The following is a 19,022-nucleotide window of genomic DNA, read 5'->3' as shown; positions in this document are numbered from 1 at the left end:
TTCATTTTGAGGGAGCTCCAGCTCAGGGGGGGCTCTGCAAGTTGACATTTTGCTTCCCCAAACCTGCCAGGCAGGGAGTTCACACTCTTTCAAAAGCAACTTGAGAGCCCTCAGGCAGAGTTTATTTTCCTTGGACACCCTCCATGCCTCCCCTTCCCAGAAAAAGCTGCGGATAAGTGGTAGAGGCTGAGATTTTCCACCCCCATAAATCACTTGGCTCGTGGATGTTTGTGCTCTGGCAGATCTTTTCCCGTCCCAGCTCATAGTTCAGGGGTTGTGTCACATCTCTTCCCGTTCCCTGAGCCTTTCCATCCCCTCTCCTGTTGGGAAGGGGCAGTGCCTGATCCCTGCTCCTGGGACAGGCCCAGGGGGAAGTGTTTGGGTGCAGGATGATGTGTGAGAAGGGCACAGATGTGGGATAAGGGCACAGGAGGTTAAACCTCCTGAGCTCGGGGTAGGGCTGAAACCCATCATTCCCTCACTAAACCAGAGGAACTTCCCTCAGCTTTGCTGTTTTCCACCCCCTGGGACTTGTTCCAAGGGTGATTTCTTGGAGGGTGATGGATGTGCAGGGCTGGGCAGCCCTTTGCTGGGCAGGAAAACCTGATGGGTATTATTATTATTGCCATTATTATTATTACCATTTTTATAGTTAATTTCCATTATCGATTATATTATATATTATATATAAATATATATTATATATATAATCAGATAGATTGTCATTAATGCAGGGCCATTATTATTATTATTATTATTATTATTATTATTATTATTATTACCACTTTATATATCTATTTATATATTGTATATAAATATATCTATTATATATATAATCAGATAGATTGTCATTAATGCAGGGCCATTATTATTATTATTATTATTATTACCATTTTTAGTTAATTTCTATATATCATATATTATATATATAATCAGATAGATTCTCATTAATGTAGAGCTATTATTATTATTATTATTACCATTTTATAGTTAATTTCTACTATTGATTATATGATATATAAATATATCTATTATATATATAATCAGATAGATTCTCACTAATGCAGGACCATTATTATTATTATTACCATTATTATAATTTTCTATTTTTTATTATATTATCAATTATTTTATCTATTATACATAAATTATTTTTGTATAATATATCTTGTATATTTATATTTTATATACTATATATAATTTATAATATAATATATAATTATTTTTTATATTTTATATTACTTTTGGTCAAACCTGTCTGTGACTTTACTTTGTTTTCCACACTCTTAATTCCCATTCTTGGCTGGATGTACAGCTCAGGTCTGACCAGAGCAGGTTTTACCCATTTTATTCCCACTGGGAATTCCTGTAGGCATTAAATGCAGCAGGAACGTTGTGAGGAAAAGAAAAAAATTAATCAGGTTGCTTTTAAACCTCCCTGAGAACACAAACCCTGTTTGCTGCCTCTGCTGGGGTCTGGGAGGAACAGACAAGCAGAGCTGGAAATGCAGCCCCTGCATTCCAGGTTTGGGGGGCAGAACGAGTGGGATCTGCTGCTTTGGGCAGGATTTGGGAGCTCCTGGGGCTTTGTGCTGCCTGTTTGTCCCCTCCAAGGTGAGCCAGCAAGGGAGGGGGAAGGTTCCAGGGGCGAAGTCACTCCCCTGGGAGCAGAACCTGTGCCCTCAGACTGTGCTGAGCTCTCCTTGCCGGGGCAAAAGGCACCAAGAGCAGAGAAATCAGTGCAGAGGCACCTCCTGGCTGCTCCTCTCCCGGTGCCTGGGCAGCCCAGACCTGCCCCCAGGTCCCTTCATCCCGTGCCAAAGCCCGGAGTGGAAATGTGTGCACAGCCCCCAGTGTTTTCCTAAGTCTTTGCAGGATGCCAGAAGCCCTGAAATCAAAGGATTTAATGTGTGTTCCCAAAGCTGGGAGCAGGGAATGCCATTCCTGCTTTTCCAAACAGTACATTCAGTCCCTCTGGGTTATCCCAGCTCAGCCCAGCCCCACCTGTGACTCCCTCCCTGGGCCGTCCAGCAATTTGAAGACCACAGTGGCTGAGTCCCACCTTAACATATTTCTTAAATAAATGCACCAGAGGTATTTTATTGAACGTATTCCCCCCCAAAACATCCTTAGCAAAATATTTGCCGTCCGCCCTCTTCCTCTGCGTGCACCACAAGGCTTCAAACAGGCCATACTCTAAATATATCGAATTTCTGCAGCTTTTAGAGGTTCACAAATAGATCTGGGTACCTGAGAGCAGCCCAGGGCTTTGGCCAGACAGTGGGCAGACGAGGTCTGGCTGAACACCCCGGGCTGTGCTGCTATTTCTGTCCTTCCTTTCCCTTCTGGGGGGATGTGGAGCATGAAAAACCCTCAGTTCAAAGCCCGGTGTGGCTCCAAGGCTCAGGTTCTGCCAGGTTAGGAGCGGGTTGAACCATCCCTGGGAGTGTCCAAGGCCAAGCTGGAGCATCCTGGGCTGGTGGAAGGTGTCCCTGCCCGTGGCAGGGAGTGGAACTGGATGAGCTTTAAGGTAAATCCTCCTCTTATCCAGCTTTTTGTCGTGGAAATCAGTGGGAACTCTCTCCATAACCTGGGATGGTCCCCACCACCTCAGCCCTGGGCTCTGCGTCCTCCAGCTCCCAGAAATGTTTGACTCTAAAAGCTTTGTTTGTCTGTTTGTTATGACAACAGTGTTTAAAACATTGTTTCTTTCAGCCAGACAGGATTTCTTTCCCCTCAGTGTAAATGTTTACTTCTCTGAACATAAACCCGAGTGCAACGTGACTTCTGCTGCCAGGAAGGGTCTTTAGCACCTCTTTGCTCCAGACAAATATTAAGGTGGTTTTGGGGACAATCCTTAGCACCTCTTTATTCTAGACAAATGTTAGTTAAGGTGGTTTTGGGGACAATCCTTAGCACCTCTTTATTCCAGACAAATGTTAATTAAGCTGGTTTTGGGGATATCCACACATTTTAGTGTTGTAATTTCCAAACAAATGTGATAATTTGTACCTCAGGGGTTGCTTTGTGATGCTTTTTGCACCTCAGGGGGCTGTGAACGAAGACTCAGAGGAGGGTTTGGCTTGGAAGGGACCCTGAAGACCATTTCTCTGTTATGTTTGACTTATCCCGAGGCCAGGGTGTGATGGTTGAGTTGACAAGGTGGTGGTTGGGCAAAGGTTGGATTTGATGATGCTGGAGGTCTTTCCCAACCTGATTGATTCCCTGTTTCTGACCTTCTTGGAGGTCTTTTCCAACCCAGTTGATTCTGTGATTCTTCCGTCCTGCCCTGTGGTGGTCAGGTAATGAATCTGCCCAGTTTGCAGTGTCTGCTCCAGATTGTCCTTGAAGCAGAATGGAATTCTGCCCCTGGACTCAGCGCTGGTGAGGCCACCCCTGGAGTGCTGTGTCCAGTTCTGGGCCCTCAGCTCAGGAAGGACATGGAGGGGCTGGAGCAGGGCCAGAGAAGGGCAACAAGGCTGGGGAAGGGACTGGAGCACAAGTGCTGTGAGGAGAGGCTGAGGGAGCTGGGGGGGCTCAGCCTGGAGAAGAGGAGGCTCAGGGGAGACCTCCTCACTCTCTGCAACTCCCTGACAGGAGGGGGGAGCCAGGGGGGGTTGGTCTCTTTTCCCAGGCAACCATCAGCAAGACAAGAGGGCTGGGTCTGCAGCTGTGCCAGGGGAGGGTTAGGTTGGAGATCAGGAAGAATTTCTTTGCAGAGAGGGTGCTCAGCCACTGGAATGGGCTGCCCAGGGAAGGGGGGGATTCTCCATCCCTGGAGGTTTTTAAGCTGAGACTGGATGTGGCATCAGTGCCATGGGCTGGGAACCACGGCGGGGTTGGATCAAGGGTTGGACTGGATGATCTCAGAGGTCCCTTCCAACCCAGCTGATTCTGTGATTCTCTGAAAAGGAGAGTGTCAAAGCTCTGCTCTTGAGGACACCCTCAGATCCTGCTGCTGCCAGGACAGAGCAGCACCTGCCCCCGTTTCTGACATCCTCAGCCCCTTTCTGACATCCTCAGCCCCTTTCTGACATCCTCAGCCCCTTTCTGACATCTTCAGCCCCTTTCTGACATCCTCAGCCCCTTTTTGACACCCCCAGCTTTTCCTTTCCCGCTGCTGCTCCATCCCTCTGCCTTGGCAGCGAGTGAGCCTTTCCCAGCTTCTCCTTTTGTCATCCTGGGTTTGCTCCTGGCCCCTAATCCCGAATCACACTCTCGGCCCCGACCCTTTTGTGCTGCTCAGCCCCAGAACAAAACCCAGCTCCCGTTCCCAGGGGATCGGCTGTGCCGCAGCATCTCCCTCCCCGGGTTTATTTATCAGCCGCTGGTGACTCAGGGGCTCGGCTCCAGATGTTTGAACCCAAACAGATCCCACCCGTTCCCACGGACGCGGGGAGAGAAACTTTGAAAAGAGGCGTTTTCAGGGGAAAAAAGAGTCATTTTCAGGGGAAAAAAAGAGTCATTTTCAGGGGGAAAAGGATCGTTTTCAGCGGAAAAAAGAGGCGTTTTCAGACGGGAAAAAGTCACTTTCAGGGGGAAAAAGAGGCGTTTTCAGGGGAAAAAAGAGGCATCTTCAGGGGAAAAACTTCATTTTCAGGGAAAAAAGAGTCATTTTTAGGGGAAAAAAGAGGCATTTTCACGGGGGAAAAGGGTCATTTTCAGGAGGAAAAAGGGTCATTTTCAGGGGAAAAAAAGTCATTTTTAGGGGAAAAAGGAGTCGTTTTCAGGGTAAAAAAGTCGTTTTCAGGGGAAAAAAGATTCATTTTTAGGGAAAAAAGAGTCATTTTCAGGGGAAAAAAGAGGCATTTTTTGGGGGAAAAAAGGATCATTTTCAGGGGAAAAAAGAGGCATTTTTGGGGGGAAAAAAGGATCATTTTCAGGGGAAAAAGAGGCATTTTCAGGGGAAAAAAGAGGCATTTTCAGGGAAAAAAAGAGGTATTTTCAGGGGAAAAAGGGGTCGTTTTCTTAGGGAAAAAAAGGCATTTTCGGGGGGAAAAAAGTCATTTTCAGGGAAAAAAGGGCATTTTTTGGAGAAAAGGCTCGGTGGCTGAGACCGTGGGGGAAGTGAGGGGAGGTTTAAATGCAGGAGAGAAGGTGGGATGAGCAAAGGCCGAGTGGGAAGATCAGGTGTTGTGTTCTTAACTGAGGAAATAATCGATTTATAGTCCCAGTTTCAGCCTCATTTCTCGGTGTTTGGAAGCCCAAAAATCCCGGAGCTCTGTTGTCAGTGAAAAATTCTGTTGTAAATGGATTTTGCATTGAAGGGGCAGTGGGATGGGGCAGGCTTAAGGGGGGAAAGAGCAGTTTGAGGGGATGGTGGGGAGTCTTAAAGCAGGAGAGCAGCAAATCTGGGCTGGTCAGAGGCAGAGAACTGTGGGGAACCTCCCAGGAGGAGCTGCTGATTCAGCACCAGGGCAGTGTCTGCAGCCCGTGGAGCTGCACTCGGGTTTCTAGGAATGGGATCTTCTCCCTGGACTGATTCCTGCAAAAGGAAAAGACATCTCAGGGTTTGGGCGAGGAGAAGGGCACAAACCCCCCGGGCTGGGCACAAAAACCCGGGGCAGAGGGTGAAAACAAACATTGCAAAAGTTGTGTCGGGTTTTGCCCTCGGATCCGAAGCCGTGGGGGGGGGAAGCGTTTGGTTCAGAGGGTGGAAACAAAAGCCACTGGAGGCTCCTGTGAAAACTTTTCCGAGCCAGGAATCCTTTTGTGAGAGCTCCAAACCCAGCCCTTGTCTCTGGGCTGTCTCTGGGCAGGCCCCGGGTCGCTCCGAGGTTTCATAACAGAGTGGGGAGCGCTGGCTCTGCCCGGGGTTTGGTGGCCAGGGCTGGACAGGAGGCCTGGATGTGGCTCCTGGCAAGGAAGGGAGCAGGGCAGAGGGAAATACAGCCCAGTGTGGAGCAGTCTGACACGTTTTTAACTCGTTTTTACACTGATTTGTGCTGTAGTTTGCTGGAGATCATAAAACCACGGAATGGTTTGGGTGGGAAAGGACCTCAAGGGTTACCTCGCTCCACCCCCTGCCAGGGACACCTTCCACCAGCCCAGGTTGGTCCAGCCTGCCCTTGGACACCTCCAGGGATGGGGCAGCCACAGATGCTCTGGGAATTCCATCCCAGGAAGGAATTTCTCCCCAGTATCCCACCTACCCCTCCCTCTGGCAGTGGGAAGCCATTCCCTTCGTCCTGTCTCTCCTGTCTCCCCTCTCCATCACACCCCTGCTGTGTTTAACCCCAGCTCTCTCCTGCTCTCTCAGAGGTGTCCCTGCTGTAGGTTTTCCTCTCCACGTGTCCCTCAGGGCGAATTCCAGAGCCTGCTTTAGCCATTAACTGTTGTTTGCTCCCGATTTTCCTCCGGAGCCTGTTTTCCCCATCAGCTGCTCCACACGTCGTGTGTTGGGAGACAAAACCTTTCTGCTGCATCTGCATCCTTGAACAGTCCTGGTGTAACAAAACCTCTGCAGGGAAAGGAAACCGCTCAGATCTCAAGGAGAAAGCTCCTGGCAGCCCCTTCTCCCCGACAAACCCGCAGTTTTGATCCTTTGCTCTTGAGTTTTCCAAAATCAAATCTTTCAAAAGCCGAGCTCTGCAGCCTCCTGGATTCCTCTCGGAGGCTTCTCTGCTTGGTCAGGCTCGGTGCAAACCCTTTGAGCTGCTCTGTCAATAATTCTCTGCTCAAAACCAGCCCTGGGAGCGGAAAAGGGACTGGCTGGGGGTTGGTTTTGCTCTCAAGCAGATCATGAAAATGCCATTGTGGTCTGCTAGACCTATCTGGAGATTAATGCCCTCCAGGGACTGAATTATGCCTTATTTCTTGCTAGTTTGGTCTTTTTTTTTCCCCTTTCTTGGCAAATACAGGCAAAAAAACATGACAAAGGAGTTGGATTCACTCAGCAGAGTCCTGAGCTGGAGCAGGATTTCTTTTTGTGCCTGTGTCAGCATCTCTGGGGGGAGGGAGATGCATTTCCAGGTTTGTCCCCCTTTTCCACCCCCAGGGAGGGGGATGAGTCTCTCCCACCCCCTGTGATGGTCCAGCGGTGAGAACAGGGATGTTTAAGGGTGACTAACATGGGAATGATGATCCAGGGAAGCTCAGGCAGATGTTCAACAGCTGGAATTTGAATTTGAATTCAAACAGGGGGAGCAAGTGCTGTCAGAGCAGCTTCCTCACCAAACCCAGACACCTGGACACCATCCCTGGGGGTGAACTCCCCCTCTGGCATTCCAGGGACAGGCTGTGGCCTCCAGCCTGTCCAAATCCAGGGAAAACGGAAGTGGCTGTGGAGTTAAAGCCACGTGTGGGTTTTAGCACGTTGTTGATGTCAGGTCTAGTCAGGGAAAATGTTCCTTTTCTGAGACTTTGCCCATCAGCAGGGCTGGTCCTGGTGGAACCACGTGTAGTAAAACTTACTCAGGGCTTTCTGTGGGGTGGATCCATCCCGTGGTCACTGCTGGAAAACCCCCTGTCCCACTTTCTCAGCTGTCAGGGCACATTTCCTCCTTGGTTCCTGCCTTTTCATGTGCTTTTCCAGCCTGATTTGAAGCTTTGGCTCTCTGGCCTTTTGGGTTAATCCTTTGATTGAAACCACCTTGAGATCTTCAGTGCTCAAAGTGGATTTAAGGCTTTGATTACTCCTCCTTTCCCGGGGAAGAAGCCAAAGCAAAGGGGGAGGGAGCAGGAGAAGAAGGTTCTCTCTGACAGCACCGGGCTGGAGCTGCAGGTAAACACATCCCAAGTGAAAAACTGGGAACATTCCATAAATTGCACCAGGGGAAAGTGAATTCCAGGGTTTGGAAACCAGCCTGGGGATGCCTTGACTGCCCCGAGGCTCCACCACCTTCCTGGCAGCACGTAGGCAAACCCTGCAATATTTGGGGGGGAATCTGCCAAATCCAGGAGGATTCAGTGCTGTAAATGGATTTTTCGGGCTGCACAGGAGCTGTTTCAAATTTAATCTCCCATCAGGCTCTTTCAGCGCCTTAAAGGGTCTCAGATGTAACAAATTTGGATGTCACAGGGGTTGTTTTTGATTCTTGAGGGTTTCAGAATTGAAGCCCAGACTGTGAGCCCTGTATGGGCAGCACTGGGGGAATCAAATCCCAGTGTCCTGTTTTCCAGAGTTCCTGGGGGTGTTGGTGGATGCTCCAGCTGGGAGATGCTGGAGGATTAACTCCAAATAATACAAAATATAAATTATATATGTATAATTATATATATTAAAATATATATTATATATAAATCTTATATATAAATATATAAATATTTTATATAAATAGCTATAATATAGAAATATTTTTGAAAAACTGGGTGGTAAATAATACAAATATTTTATATATCTAAATATTTTATATAAATAGCTATTAAATAGAAATATTTTTGTTAAACTGGGTGGTAAATAATACAAATAGTTTCTATATCTCAATATTTCATATAAATAGCTATTATATACAAATAGATAAATATTTTTGTAAAACCGTGTGGTAAATAATACAGATAGTTTATATATCTAAATATTTTATATAAATAGCTATTGTATAGAAATATTTTTGTAAAACTGGGTGGTAAATAATGCAAATAGTTTCTATATCTAAATATTTTATATAAATAGCTATTATATACATAAATATATAAATATATAAATATTTTTATACAACTGGGTGGTAAATAATACAAATAGTTTCTATATCTAAATATTTTATATAAATAGCTATTATATAGAAATATTTTTGTGAAACTGGGTGGTAAATAATACAAATAGTTTATATATATAAGTATTTAATATAAATACCTATTGTATATAAATATATAAATATTTTTATATTTAAAAAAAAAAAAGAGAGGAGAGGGAATTAAAAAAAATAAGGAAAAGGAGGAGGAAAGACTTGAGCAGAGCTGGGGGTGAGGAGCTGCCGGAGCCTTTCCCTGGCCCATTCCCTGCTCCAGGCCGTTGTTCCCCCTTCCCTGGGCTCTCCTGGTTGCATCAGCAGCTGGGGAAGCATCTGGGCAATGGCTGAGCCACGTCACTGGCAGGGCTCAGCACGTCCTGCTCTCACCTCCTGGCCTCCCCCTCCCCTGGGAGCTGCTGAGCCAGGGGCTCGTGGCCCTTTAAAGCTCCTGGCATTTTTTCTTCCAAGCAATTGAATCCCGGAGAAGGGAGGATTCCTCAGTCCTGATGTAACCCCGAGCCAGAACCACGTGGGGCTGTGCATATTTGACGACTCAGGGCTGCTGGATTGGGGTTTAGCTGTTTTTCAGGACAACTCAGGGCTGCTGGATTGGGGTTTAGCCGTTTTTCAGGAGCTCTTTGCTCGTGGCCACGGCGGATATTTTCCAGCCAGGCTCCGCTCTGGGCTCGGGGCCCTGCAGGGCTGCTCTGTGCCCTCACTTTTAGGGCTCCACGTGTGAAATCCATTCCACCCCCGTGACTTATCTGCTGTCCCAAGTCCTGCCTCAGCTGGAGGAGGAACCAGAGAAATGCTGCTGTCAGCACAGTGGAATCCCAGATTCCACACGGGCTCCCTGAAAAACCCCAAAGTTTTCCCTTACAGGCTCCCGGTTTCCTGCCTTTCCCTAAATGATTCTGTCATTAAGATGGCCCTAAGAAAGCTGAGGTTGTTTTCACAGCAGCTGGGACTAAATTAAGGTCCCTGTGCTGCTGAAACCAGCACTGGGATGGACAAGTGCTTAAGTGATAAAGGAGATTTGTTAAGTGGCTACTTATAAAATAAACTAAAGTTGGGTTTGGGTTTTTTTAATGAGAAGGAGCATCCTCTTAACAGGTTGGAGGCTGGATTTGCACAAGGTGGAGAGGTTTGTTTCATAAAATCCCAAATTGGTTTTGAGTTGGAAAGGACCGTAATGGTCACCCAGTCCCACCTCCTGCCATGGGCAGGGACACCTTCCACTAGCCCAGGTTGCTCCAAGCTGCCCTTGGACACTTCCAGGGATGGGACATCCTCTGGGAAATCCATTCCAGGGCCTCACCACCCTTCCCTCCCAATATCCCTCTGGTTTGAACCCATTCCCCTTTGTCCTGTCCCTCCTCTTTGCCTCCCCGTTGTCCCTCCCTGCACACCCCGTCCTTCCAGCCCTCACAGCCAGGGTTTTATCCCACCCTGAAGCACCACCACTGCTTTCCTCCTGACCCAGTGTGACTCCTGTGTGCTCTGTGCCTGCAGAACATGAACATCCAGGTGGAGGACATCAGGATCAGGGCCATCCTGGCCACCTACCGCAAGCGGGTCCCCGTCACCGAGGGCTACGTGGAGGTGAAGGACGAGGGCACCTGGAAGCAGATCTGTGACAAACACTGGACCATGAAGAACTCCCGGGTCGTCTGCGGCATGTTCGGGTTCCCCAGCGAGAGGAAATACAACACCAACGTGTACAAGTAAGGGCAGAGCTCTGGGGGAGCCACAAACACCCTCCTGGGAATGCTCAGGGCCGTGGGCACGGAGGCAAAGTGTCCAGTGACACCCGGGGGCTTGAGGGGGAATCAGAGAATCACAGAATCAGCTGGGTTGGAAGGGACCTCCAAGATCATCCAGTCCAACCCTTGATCCAACCCCGCCGTGGTTCCCAGCCCATGGCACTGATGCCACATCCAGTCTCAGCTTAAAAACCTCCAGGGATGGAGAATCCACCCCTTCCCTGGGCAGCCCATTCCAATGGCTGAGCACCCTCTCTGCAAAGAAATTCTTCCTAATCTCCAACCTAACCCTCCCCTGGCACAGCTGCAGACCCAGCCCTCTTGTCTTGCTGATGGTTGCCTGGGAAAAGAGACCAACCCCCCCCTGGCTCCCCCCTCCTGTCAGGGAGTTGCAGAGAGTGAGGAGGTCTCCCCTGAGCCTCCTCTTCTCCAGGCTGAACAGCCCCAGCTCCCTCAGCCTCTCCTCAGAGGGAGAAACCTCCGACTGCTTCATTCCTTCCCATCTTCATTCCTTCCCATCTTCATTCCTTCCCATCAGGCTCCTGTGTAAATGTCTGAAATGTCAAGAATTTCCTCATTGCAGGCAGGGAGGGGGCCTTTGATCCTCAGCCTTTGGCTGGAGACCTTGTGCAGGATGAGCTGGAGGGTTTGATATCAGGCACAGTTGGCCCAAGGGTCTTTCTGTTTTATAATTCCCAGGACAGGCATTTCCTCCCCCAGTGATGGTTTGGGTTGGAGGGAATGTTAAACAGCATCTTATTCCACTCCCTGCCATGCACAGGGACACCTTCCACCAGCCCAGGTTGCTCCAACCTGGCCTTGGACACTTCCAGGGATGGGGCAGCCACAGCTTCTCCGGACAACTTGTGCCAGGGCCTCCCCACCCTCCCAGGGAAGAATTCCTTCCCAATATCCCACCTAAACTGCTCTCTGTCAGTTTGAAGCCATTCCCCCTTGTCCTGTCCCTCCAGGCTCTTGTAAATGGTCTCTCTCCAGCTGCTCATCCCACCCTGCTGCAGAAAGCCAGCTTTGGGATCAGTTCTGGCTGTGCTGGAAGCTCCGGTCAAGTCATGTTGGTCTTTCTTGTTGTCGTTGTTTCACCTTGGATTTTGTCACCAGACGTGCTTCTTCCCCCTCTTGTTCCCTAGAAGAAAAAAAACCACCCTAAAGCAGATGCAAAACAGTTCAAATGAAATTCTGTCTCCTCTCTTTCCCACCCTGTGACCTGTGGGGTGGGAAAGCATCGGCTGGGTGAGGGGGAGAGCAGGATTCTCCAGGCAGGAGCTGTGGTTTTCCTGCCTTTTCAGGCTCCTTTTGGCCTCTGGAGTTGCTATTTCTGGAAGCTCCCCCCCCAGACCTGCCTGGCCACGTTTCAGTTCTCTCATTAGCAAAATCCCAATCCACCAGCGAGGTCCTCGGGCTGGAATAGTGTGAAGGAATCTGAAATAAGGACTCCAAGTGGAATTTTGTTCGCAGGATTCCCAGGGAGACGAGCAGTGAATTAATAATTGCTACCAGGCCAGGCTCAGACACCAGTTTGGGGAGTGTTTGCTTCCATCACTCCTTCAAACTCATCCCTGAGATTCCCATCCCCTGCAGTGGAGCAGGAGCGAGGGATAAATCACCCCTAAGAAAGATTTTTCCTGCTTCCAGTTGTGGTGCTTCCAAGAAAAGCATTAAGTTGAGCAGCTGGAGCCATCTGCCTTAAAAAAAAAGGGTGCTTGTCCTGTCCCTTGCACACACACACAGAGATGGAAAATCTGAGGCAGGGCTGTCCAGCACCAACCCAGCAGTGCTGGGAATGCCACTGCTTGGAGCTGGGAATGTGCTGTGCTTCCAAATGCCAGGCTTGGAGATCTCTGCTGCTCAGCCAGGTTGCTGGAGACCCCCAATTCCCCCGAGCCCTCTTTGCTGGTTTTCAGCCCTGCTGGGCTCCTGCACCCCCAGATGTTTTGGGAAGCACGTTGGGTGTTATCCCAGGCTGGAAGGAGGATGGGAGGGCATTTTATTGGGCTTGTAAAACGTTGGCAGCTGGACAGTTTTGTTTGTTAGCAGAGTGGAAAAGCTGGATTCTTCCTTGGGGTTTGTGTTCCTGGCAGATCCACTGGGTACAACCAGTGTCACTGGTCACCTTAGAGGGGAGGGAAAGCTCCCAGTTCTGGGCTGGGAATGTCCCAGGTGACCTTTCCTTCATGCTCAAGGTGCTGGAATGATGAGCCTGGGCCAGGAGAGCTCTGCTCTCTGCTTGCCCCTGTTGTTTTGGAGAGGGAAAGGCTCATCCTGGCTGGTCCCTGGAGCTGAACCCCCTCTCCATGAGCCTGTGACCCCTCAGAGACGTTCTCCTCGTTCCTCAGGCTTTGCCCTCTCTGATCTGTGAATCCCCTGCTCCCCAGGAGTGGACCCTTCCCACAGAGATGGGCTGGGATCAGGTTTCTGCTGGGCAAGGCTCGGAGTGCCCCTTCCCACATCCCCCCAAAGTCCAGCCCTGCCTGCTGAGCTTGCAGATCCCCTGCTCCTGCACAATGGTGGGAGGTGAAATGATTTGCAGATGGATCTTGCTTGAAAGAAAACAACTTAGTTCATCGTTGTCCCAGTGCCAGGGTTTTATTCCCGAATGCAACTCGGCCTCTGGAGCTGACAGGACGATTTATGGGAGGAAATGAAACCCAGCTCAGTGTTGTTTCCCTGTTCTTGTTCATTCTTCAAAGTGGTTTTATATAGGGGCTGCTGTTCACTCCTCCTCCCAGTTCCTGCTCTGGCTGGGAAAGCAGAGCAGAATTTAATGGATTTTGCTGATGGAGGGAGGAGAAATTTGGGATCAGGGATGCCTGATGCCTTTTTAAGCTTTAAAGCTTTGTGATTTGTCAAAGAAATGGCTGGAAATGCTGAGCAGCTCCAGGATCCTCCGTCCAGTGTCAGCCCAAACAGCACCTCCCAGTTCAACCAGTCTGCTCCTCCCATTACAAACCTGCTCAGCTGTGTAGGGCCGGTCATCACTTCAGTTCTTGCAGTAAAAACCCTCGTGGTTTGTCTTCTCCCAGGATCTGAAGGGCTTTGGCAGGTGTGGCTTCCCTCCTGCCCTCCCAGAGGCTGAAGGCAGCACCTCCTTCCCTTCCATGAACGTTTGAAGGGTTTCTAAGGGGGAACAAACTTTGTGCTCCCAGCCCGGGGAGAGTTCCCAGCCCCTGCTTTGTGGGGTCTGGGTGACTTTTCCTGGCCTCTGGGGGTGTGTGAGGACTTGTTTTCTGCTCCCCAAGACGTACAATCATGGAAGGGACCCCCAAGAATCATCCAGTCCAAGCCCTGGCCCTGCACAGACACCCCAAAATCCCACCCTGTCCCTCAGAGCGTTGTCCAAACACTCCTGGAGCTCTGGCAGCTTTGAGGCTCTGACCAATTCCCTTGGGAACCTATTCCAGTGCCTGAACACCTTCTGGATAAAGGATCTTTCCCTAACATCCAACCTATCCTGCCCTCTCTTACCCAACAAGGCTTCTTTAACCACTTCCCACAGCCCTTGGGCTTCACCTGTGCTTTGCTTAAAGCTTTTGGGTGATGAAAGCCCATCTCTCCTCACCAGTAGGAATGGTCTGAACTCTGACTTGACCTGGAATTGGCTGAACTCTCCCAGCCAGACTCCCACTCCCACCTCTGACCTTGCTCTTGGCTCCCACCAAGGCCAGGGAGAGCTGTTTGCAACCTTCCTGTGTTAAAAACTAAGAGGCAGCCATGCCCTGAGTTTCTGCCTGTAAAGATCATCTGTATTCTGCTTTATATTGTATATATATATATATTCAGTCTGGGGAACTGAGGTGGGGTTTTATTTCTCCCCAGCCTACCAAGGGCTGTTAATACCAACCAGATGTTGATGCCTTATGAAATTTCCAGGATGAGGTCATTGTTTGCTATTCTGAGGCATCCCCACCGTTATTTCCCCAAGACAGGCTGTTTCTTGTCTGCTTTGGAGTTCGTGGAGCTCCCTGGGCCTGTCTGTGGAGGGTGAAAATACTCCTTCAGGTTCTCACTTCCAGCTGAGAAGTGGCTGGTCCTCCGTGTCTCCCTGGTTTCGTGGGTTTATTTTTTGGATTTTAATTCTCTCTTCCCATTTCCCACCCCTTTTGCCTCTGTTCAGGGTCCCTGACAGCTTCTGCTCTGTGTTGACAGCCAGTTTTGCCCCCGGGCCAGGCAGGATCTCAGCCCTGCTCCATCCCTTCCAGCCCCACATCATGTGTTGCCGCTGCATCTCTATCTCCAGCCTGGCTGGATCCATCCCCAACCTCAGCCCAGGGAAATTTGGCTCCAGAAGGGATTAGTCAGTGGCTGTGAGCCCAGAGAACTGCTGAGCTGGTCAGCAGAGCTCAGTGAGCAGGAGGGGAGAGGAGAGTCCCTCCAATCTCCGTGACCCTGCAGATCAGCCCCCGTGCTGGGGGAAAAACCTCCACCTGACCACTTGAATCCCAAACCAACCCCTCAGAAAGGCTCTTTGGCCCTTCCCAGCAGCTCTCCAGGCTCCCAATCCCGCAGGGATCCGCTGCAGAATAGCCCAGAATTGGTGTTTTTCCTCCCAGAAGTCCCACCCAGCTTTATTTCAGCCTCCTATTCAGTCCCAGCTTTATTTCAGCCTCCAAACAATTCCTGTTCCATCTCCAATTTTATTTCAGCCTCCAAACAATTCCTGTTCCATCCCCAATTTTATTTCAGCCTCCAAACAATTCCTGTTCCATCCCCAATTTTATTTCAGCCTCCAAACAATTCCTGTTCCATCCCCAATTTTATTTCAGCCTCCAAACAATTCCTGTTCCATCCCAGTTTTATTTCAGCCTCCAAACAATTCCTGTTCCATCCCCAATTTTATTTCAGCCTCCAAACAATTCCTGTTCCCATCCCAGTTTTATTTCAGCCTCCAAACAATTCCTGCTCCATCCCCAGTTTTATTTCAGCCTCCAAACAATTCCTGCTCCATCCTCATGTGCCATTTGGATCCCACAGCCCATCCTTGGATCCCAGGGAGTCCTGGAACCCGGAGCAGCACAGGGATCACACAAAGCCACGTCAGGATCCCAGCAGGGCGTTGACTCCTCTGTGCCTGTGTTTTTAACTTTTCCCATCTCACTTTTGATGCTGATCTGACCCATATTTCGTGTTTGATCTGACCCATATTTTGTGTTTCCTGGACTCTCAGCTCCGGAGGTGGATTCCTTCCCTTCCAGAAGCTGGATTCCTTCCCTTCCCAGTTTATCCCACGTGCCCCCTTCCTCCTCAGGAGCACCTGGAGCAGCTCCAGGCAGCTTGGGAGTGAGGAGCAGGAGCTGCTGCCAAGCTCCTCTGCTGTGAACATGTCAGCAAGAGAACTGCTCCTGCTCTCAGAAATTGCTTCCAGGGTCGGGCTTGTTCACACCGAGGTTTGAGAGGAGCTGCAGAGCCGTGGGGGTTTTTTTTCCCCAATCTGCCACCTCCCAGCTGAAATCAGCAAAGGGAGAGGATTTTTGGGGCTCTCCAGGCCAAACTCACACCCCAGTTTGTTCACTCAGTTTGAATGAGCTGAGCCCTGTGTGATGCAGGGGATTTTCTGCTCCTTGGAGCTGCTGGAGCTGCACCTTTGATTCATATTCTGATTTTTAGCTTTTGCAGGTGACCTGTTTAACCCCAGGTGGTTGGACTTGATGATCTGGGAGGTCTTTTCCAACCTTAATGATTCCATGATTCTAAGTGACACCTTAACAAAGAGTCCTGTATATTAGTGGATCAGCCTCCAAACAATCCTGTTAAACCCCAGTTTTATTTCAGCCTCCAAACAATCTTCTCCCATCCCAGCTTTATTTCAGCCTCCAAGCAATCCTGTTCCATTCCTGTTTTATTGCAACCTCCAAACAATCCTATTCCATCTCAGTTTTATTTCAGCCTCCAAACAATCCTATTCAATCCTAGTTTTATTTCAGCCTCCAAGCAATTCCTGTTCCATCCCCATTTTATTGTGGCCTCCAAACAATTCTATTCCATCCCAGCTTTATTTCAGCCTTCAAGGAATCCTGTTCCACTCCAGTTTTATTGTGGCCTCCAAACAATTCCTGTTCCATCCCAGTTTTATTTCAACCTCCAAACAATCCTGTTCCACTCCAGTTTTATTTCAGTCTCCAAACAATCCTGTTCAATCTCAGCTTTATTTCAGCCTCCAAGCAATTCCTGTTCCATCCCCATTTTATTGTGGCCTCCAAACAATTCTATTCCATCCCAGCTTTATTTCAACCTTCAAGCAATCCTGTTCCACTCCAGTTTTATTTCAACCTCCAAACAATCCTGTTCTATCCCAGCTTTATTTCAACCTCCAAGCAATCCTGTTCTATCCCAGCTTTATTTCAGCCTCCAAACAATCCTTTTCCACCCCAGTTTTATTTCAGCCTCCAAGCAATCCTGTTCTATCCCAGCTTTATTTCAGCCTCCAAGGAATCCTGTTCCACTCCAGTTTTATTGTGGCCTCCAAACAATTCCTGTTCCATCCCAGCTTTATTTCAGCCTCCAAACAATCCTGTTCTATCCCAGCTTTATTTCAGCCTCCAAACAATCCTGTTCTATCCCAGCTTTATTTCAGCCTCCAAACAATCCTCTTCCATCCCAATTTTATTTCAGCCTCCAAACAATCCTTTTCCACCCCAATTTTATCCCAAGGCATCCCCCCCCCAACCCACCACCACACCAGCGCAGTTTTTTCCGGATCCCCGACTTTCCCTTTTCTCCTCTTTTATCCCTCTCAGGATGTTTGCCAGCAGAAGGAAGCAGCATTACTGGGCTTACTCCATGGACTGCAGCGGGAATGAGGCTCACATCTCCAGCTGCAAACTGGGCAGCCACCTGGCCGTGGGCTTAGGGAAGAACGTGTCGTGTGAGAACGGGCTGCCCGCCGTCGTCAGCTGCGTCCCCGGCCGGGCCTTCGCCCCCAGCAGCCACAGCGGCTTCCGAAAAGCCTTCAGGCAGGAGGTGAGCAGGGAGGAAACCCCACCTGGCCCCGAATCCCAGCGTGGTTTGGGTTGGAAGGCACCTCGAAGGTCGTCTAATCTCACCCGGTTTGCTCCGAGCTTGGGCGCTCCAAGAAGCTGGAGCCCAAACCTCCGGCTCGGCAGGTCTGAGGGCTGAAATGATGGATAAAATCCAGCTTTTTGCTTCACTTTGGAGAGTCCCATCCCGGGTTGAATATCCCTGTGGTGAGACTCCAGGAAGCTGCTGCTGTTCCATCTCCTCACACAGCTACAGAAGCAAATTAAAAAATTGCCTTTTGGGAGTTAAACACTGAATTGGACACACTGAATCTTCCCCCTGAATTTCTCAAAGCTCATGGATACGTTCTCCAGGCAATATGCATTTTAATTTCTATCTTGTATATCTTGTTTTTTTTCCTCGGCTGAATTTTCCAGTGTGTTGGTTTGGCTGGGATAGAGTTAATTTTGCTCACAGGGTTTTGAATCTGTGCTGTTAACACCGAGAAGTTTTTGGTGTTGCTGAGCAGGGCTGCACAACCTCGAGGCTTTGAAAGACTGGAAGGACACAAGAAGCTGGGAGGGGACAGAGCTGGGACAGCTGATCCCAACTAACCCAAGGGATATTCCAGACCCTGCTCAGGAATATAAAGCTGGGGAAGAGTCATGGAATCCTGGAGTGGTTTGGGTTGGAAGGGACCTTAAAGCTCATCCTGTCCCACCCCCTGCCACAGGCAGGGACACCTTCCACTAGCCCAGGTTGCTCCAACTTGGCCTTGGACACTTCCAGGGATGGGGCAGCCACAGCTTCCCTGGGAAATCCATTCCAGGGCCTCTCCACCCTCCCAGGGAGGAATTTCTCCCTAAAATCCCATCTAACCCTCTGTGAGTTTGAGCAGGAAAACCCTGAGGGTGTAAATCCACCATCAGCTCTCGGCTGCAGGACCCGAACACCTCGTGCCAACGTCCCCTCCGAGTATTCCCGTCTCCCTGCAAGCCCAGCCAACCCCTATCCCAAGAAATTCCTGCTTCCTTGCCTCCTGGAGGATGGGAGCTGGCAAAGCTGGGAGCAAGGAGTGGGAAAATCCCCGGGTCACGTTCCTGTTGGAGCTGCTCTGTCCGAGCCAGTTGAACTGGTGCCCGGTCGCTGCCGGGCTTTGCTGTTCCACAGCCACTGGAATCCTGCTGGATTGGTTTTCCCTGTGGAGGGACGAGGGAAATCAGTTGGCATTTCCTCTACCTCTGCATTCCTCAGCAAGGAAATGCCCTGGGAGACTGGGAAAACACGGCCTGCAGGAAGGTTGGGGAGCTGTGTTTGTTTAGTCTGGTGAGGAAAGGGCTGTAAAAATCCCGGGATATGCAAAAAGCCCTGTAAAACAACCCTGGAGCTGCTTGTGCTCAGGGTCAGGGGGGTGACTGAATAGGAAAGAAGAGCTTAATGTGCAGCAAACATGGTTTAATGGATGCCAAGGGAAATTTTCCAGCTGCAGCCTTAGGACATGGGGACGATTTTGGGATCTGGAGGCCCCAAATGCTGGGTTAGAGGGGTTTTTCCAGGGGTGCCCTGGGTGGGGTTGGAGCTGCATCACCCAGCCCTGGATCTGTGTGGATTTAGGAGG

General features: G+C 49.5%; 1 protein-coding gene across 1 annotated transcript in view; it reads left to right on the top strand.

Moving 5' to 3' along the window:
- LOXL2 (lysyl oxidase like 2) overlaps window positions 1-19,022 on the top strand; it is a 48,157-nt gene that overhangs the window by 15,585 nt on the left and 13,550 nt on the right. The window contains exons 4-5 of the mRNA XM_064638079.1: window positions 10,182-10,393; window positions 17,185-17,407. Of these exons, the coding sequence (XP_064494149.1) occupies window positions 10,182-10,393; window positions 17,185-17,407 (435 nt within the window). The remainder of the gene's footprint in view (window positions 1-10,181; window positions 10,394-17,184; window positions 17,408-19,022) is intronic.

The sequence above is a fragment of the Pseudopipra pipra genome, chromosome 28 (genome assembly GCF_036250125.1).
Source record: "Pseudopipra pipra isolate bDixPip1 chromosome 28, bDixPip1.hap1, whole genome shotgun sequence".
Lineage (NCBI taxonomy): Eukaryota > Metazoa > Chordata > Aves > Passeriformes > Pipridae > Pseudopipra > Pseudopipra pipra.
The sequence above is the reverse complement of the archived record's forward strand: the minus strand, read 5'-3'. Positions and strand labels throughout refer to the sequence as shown.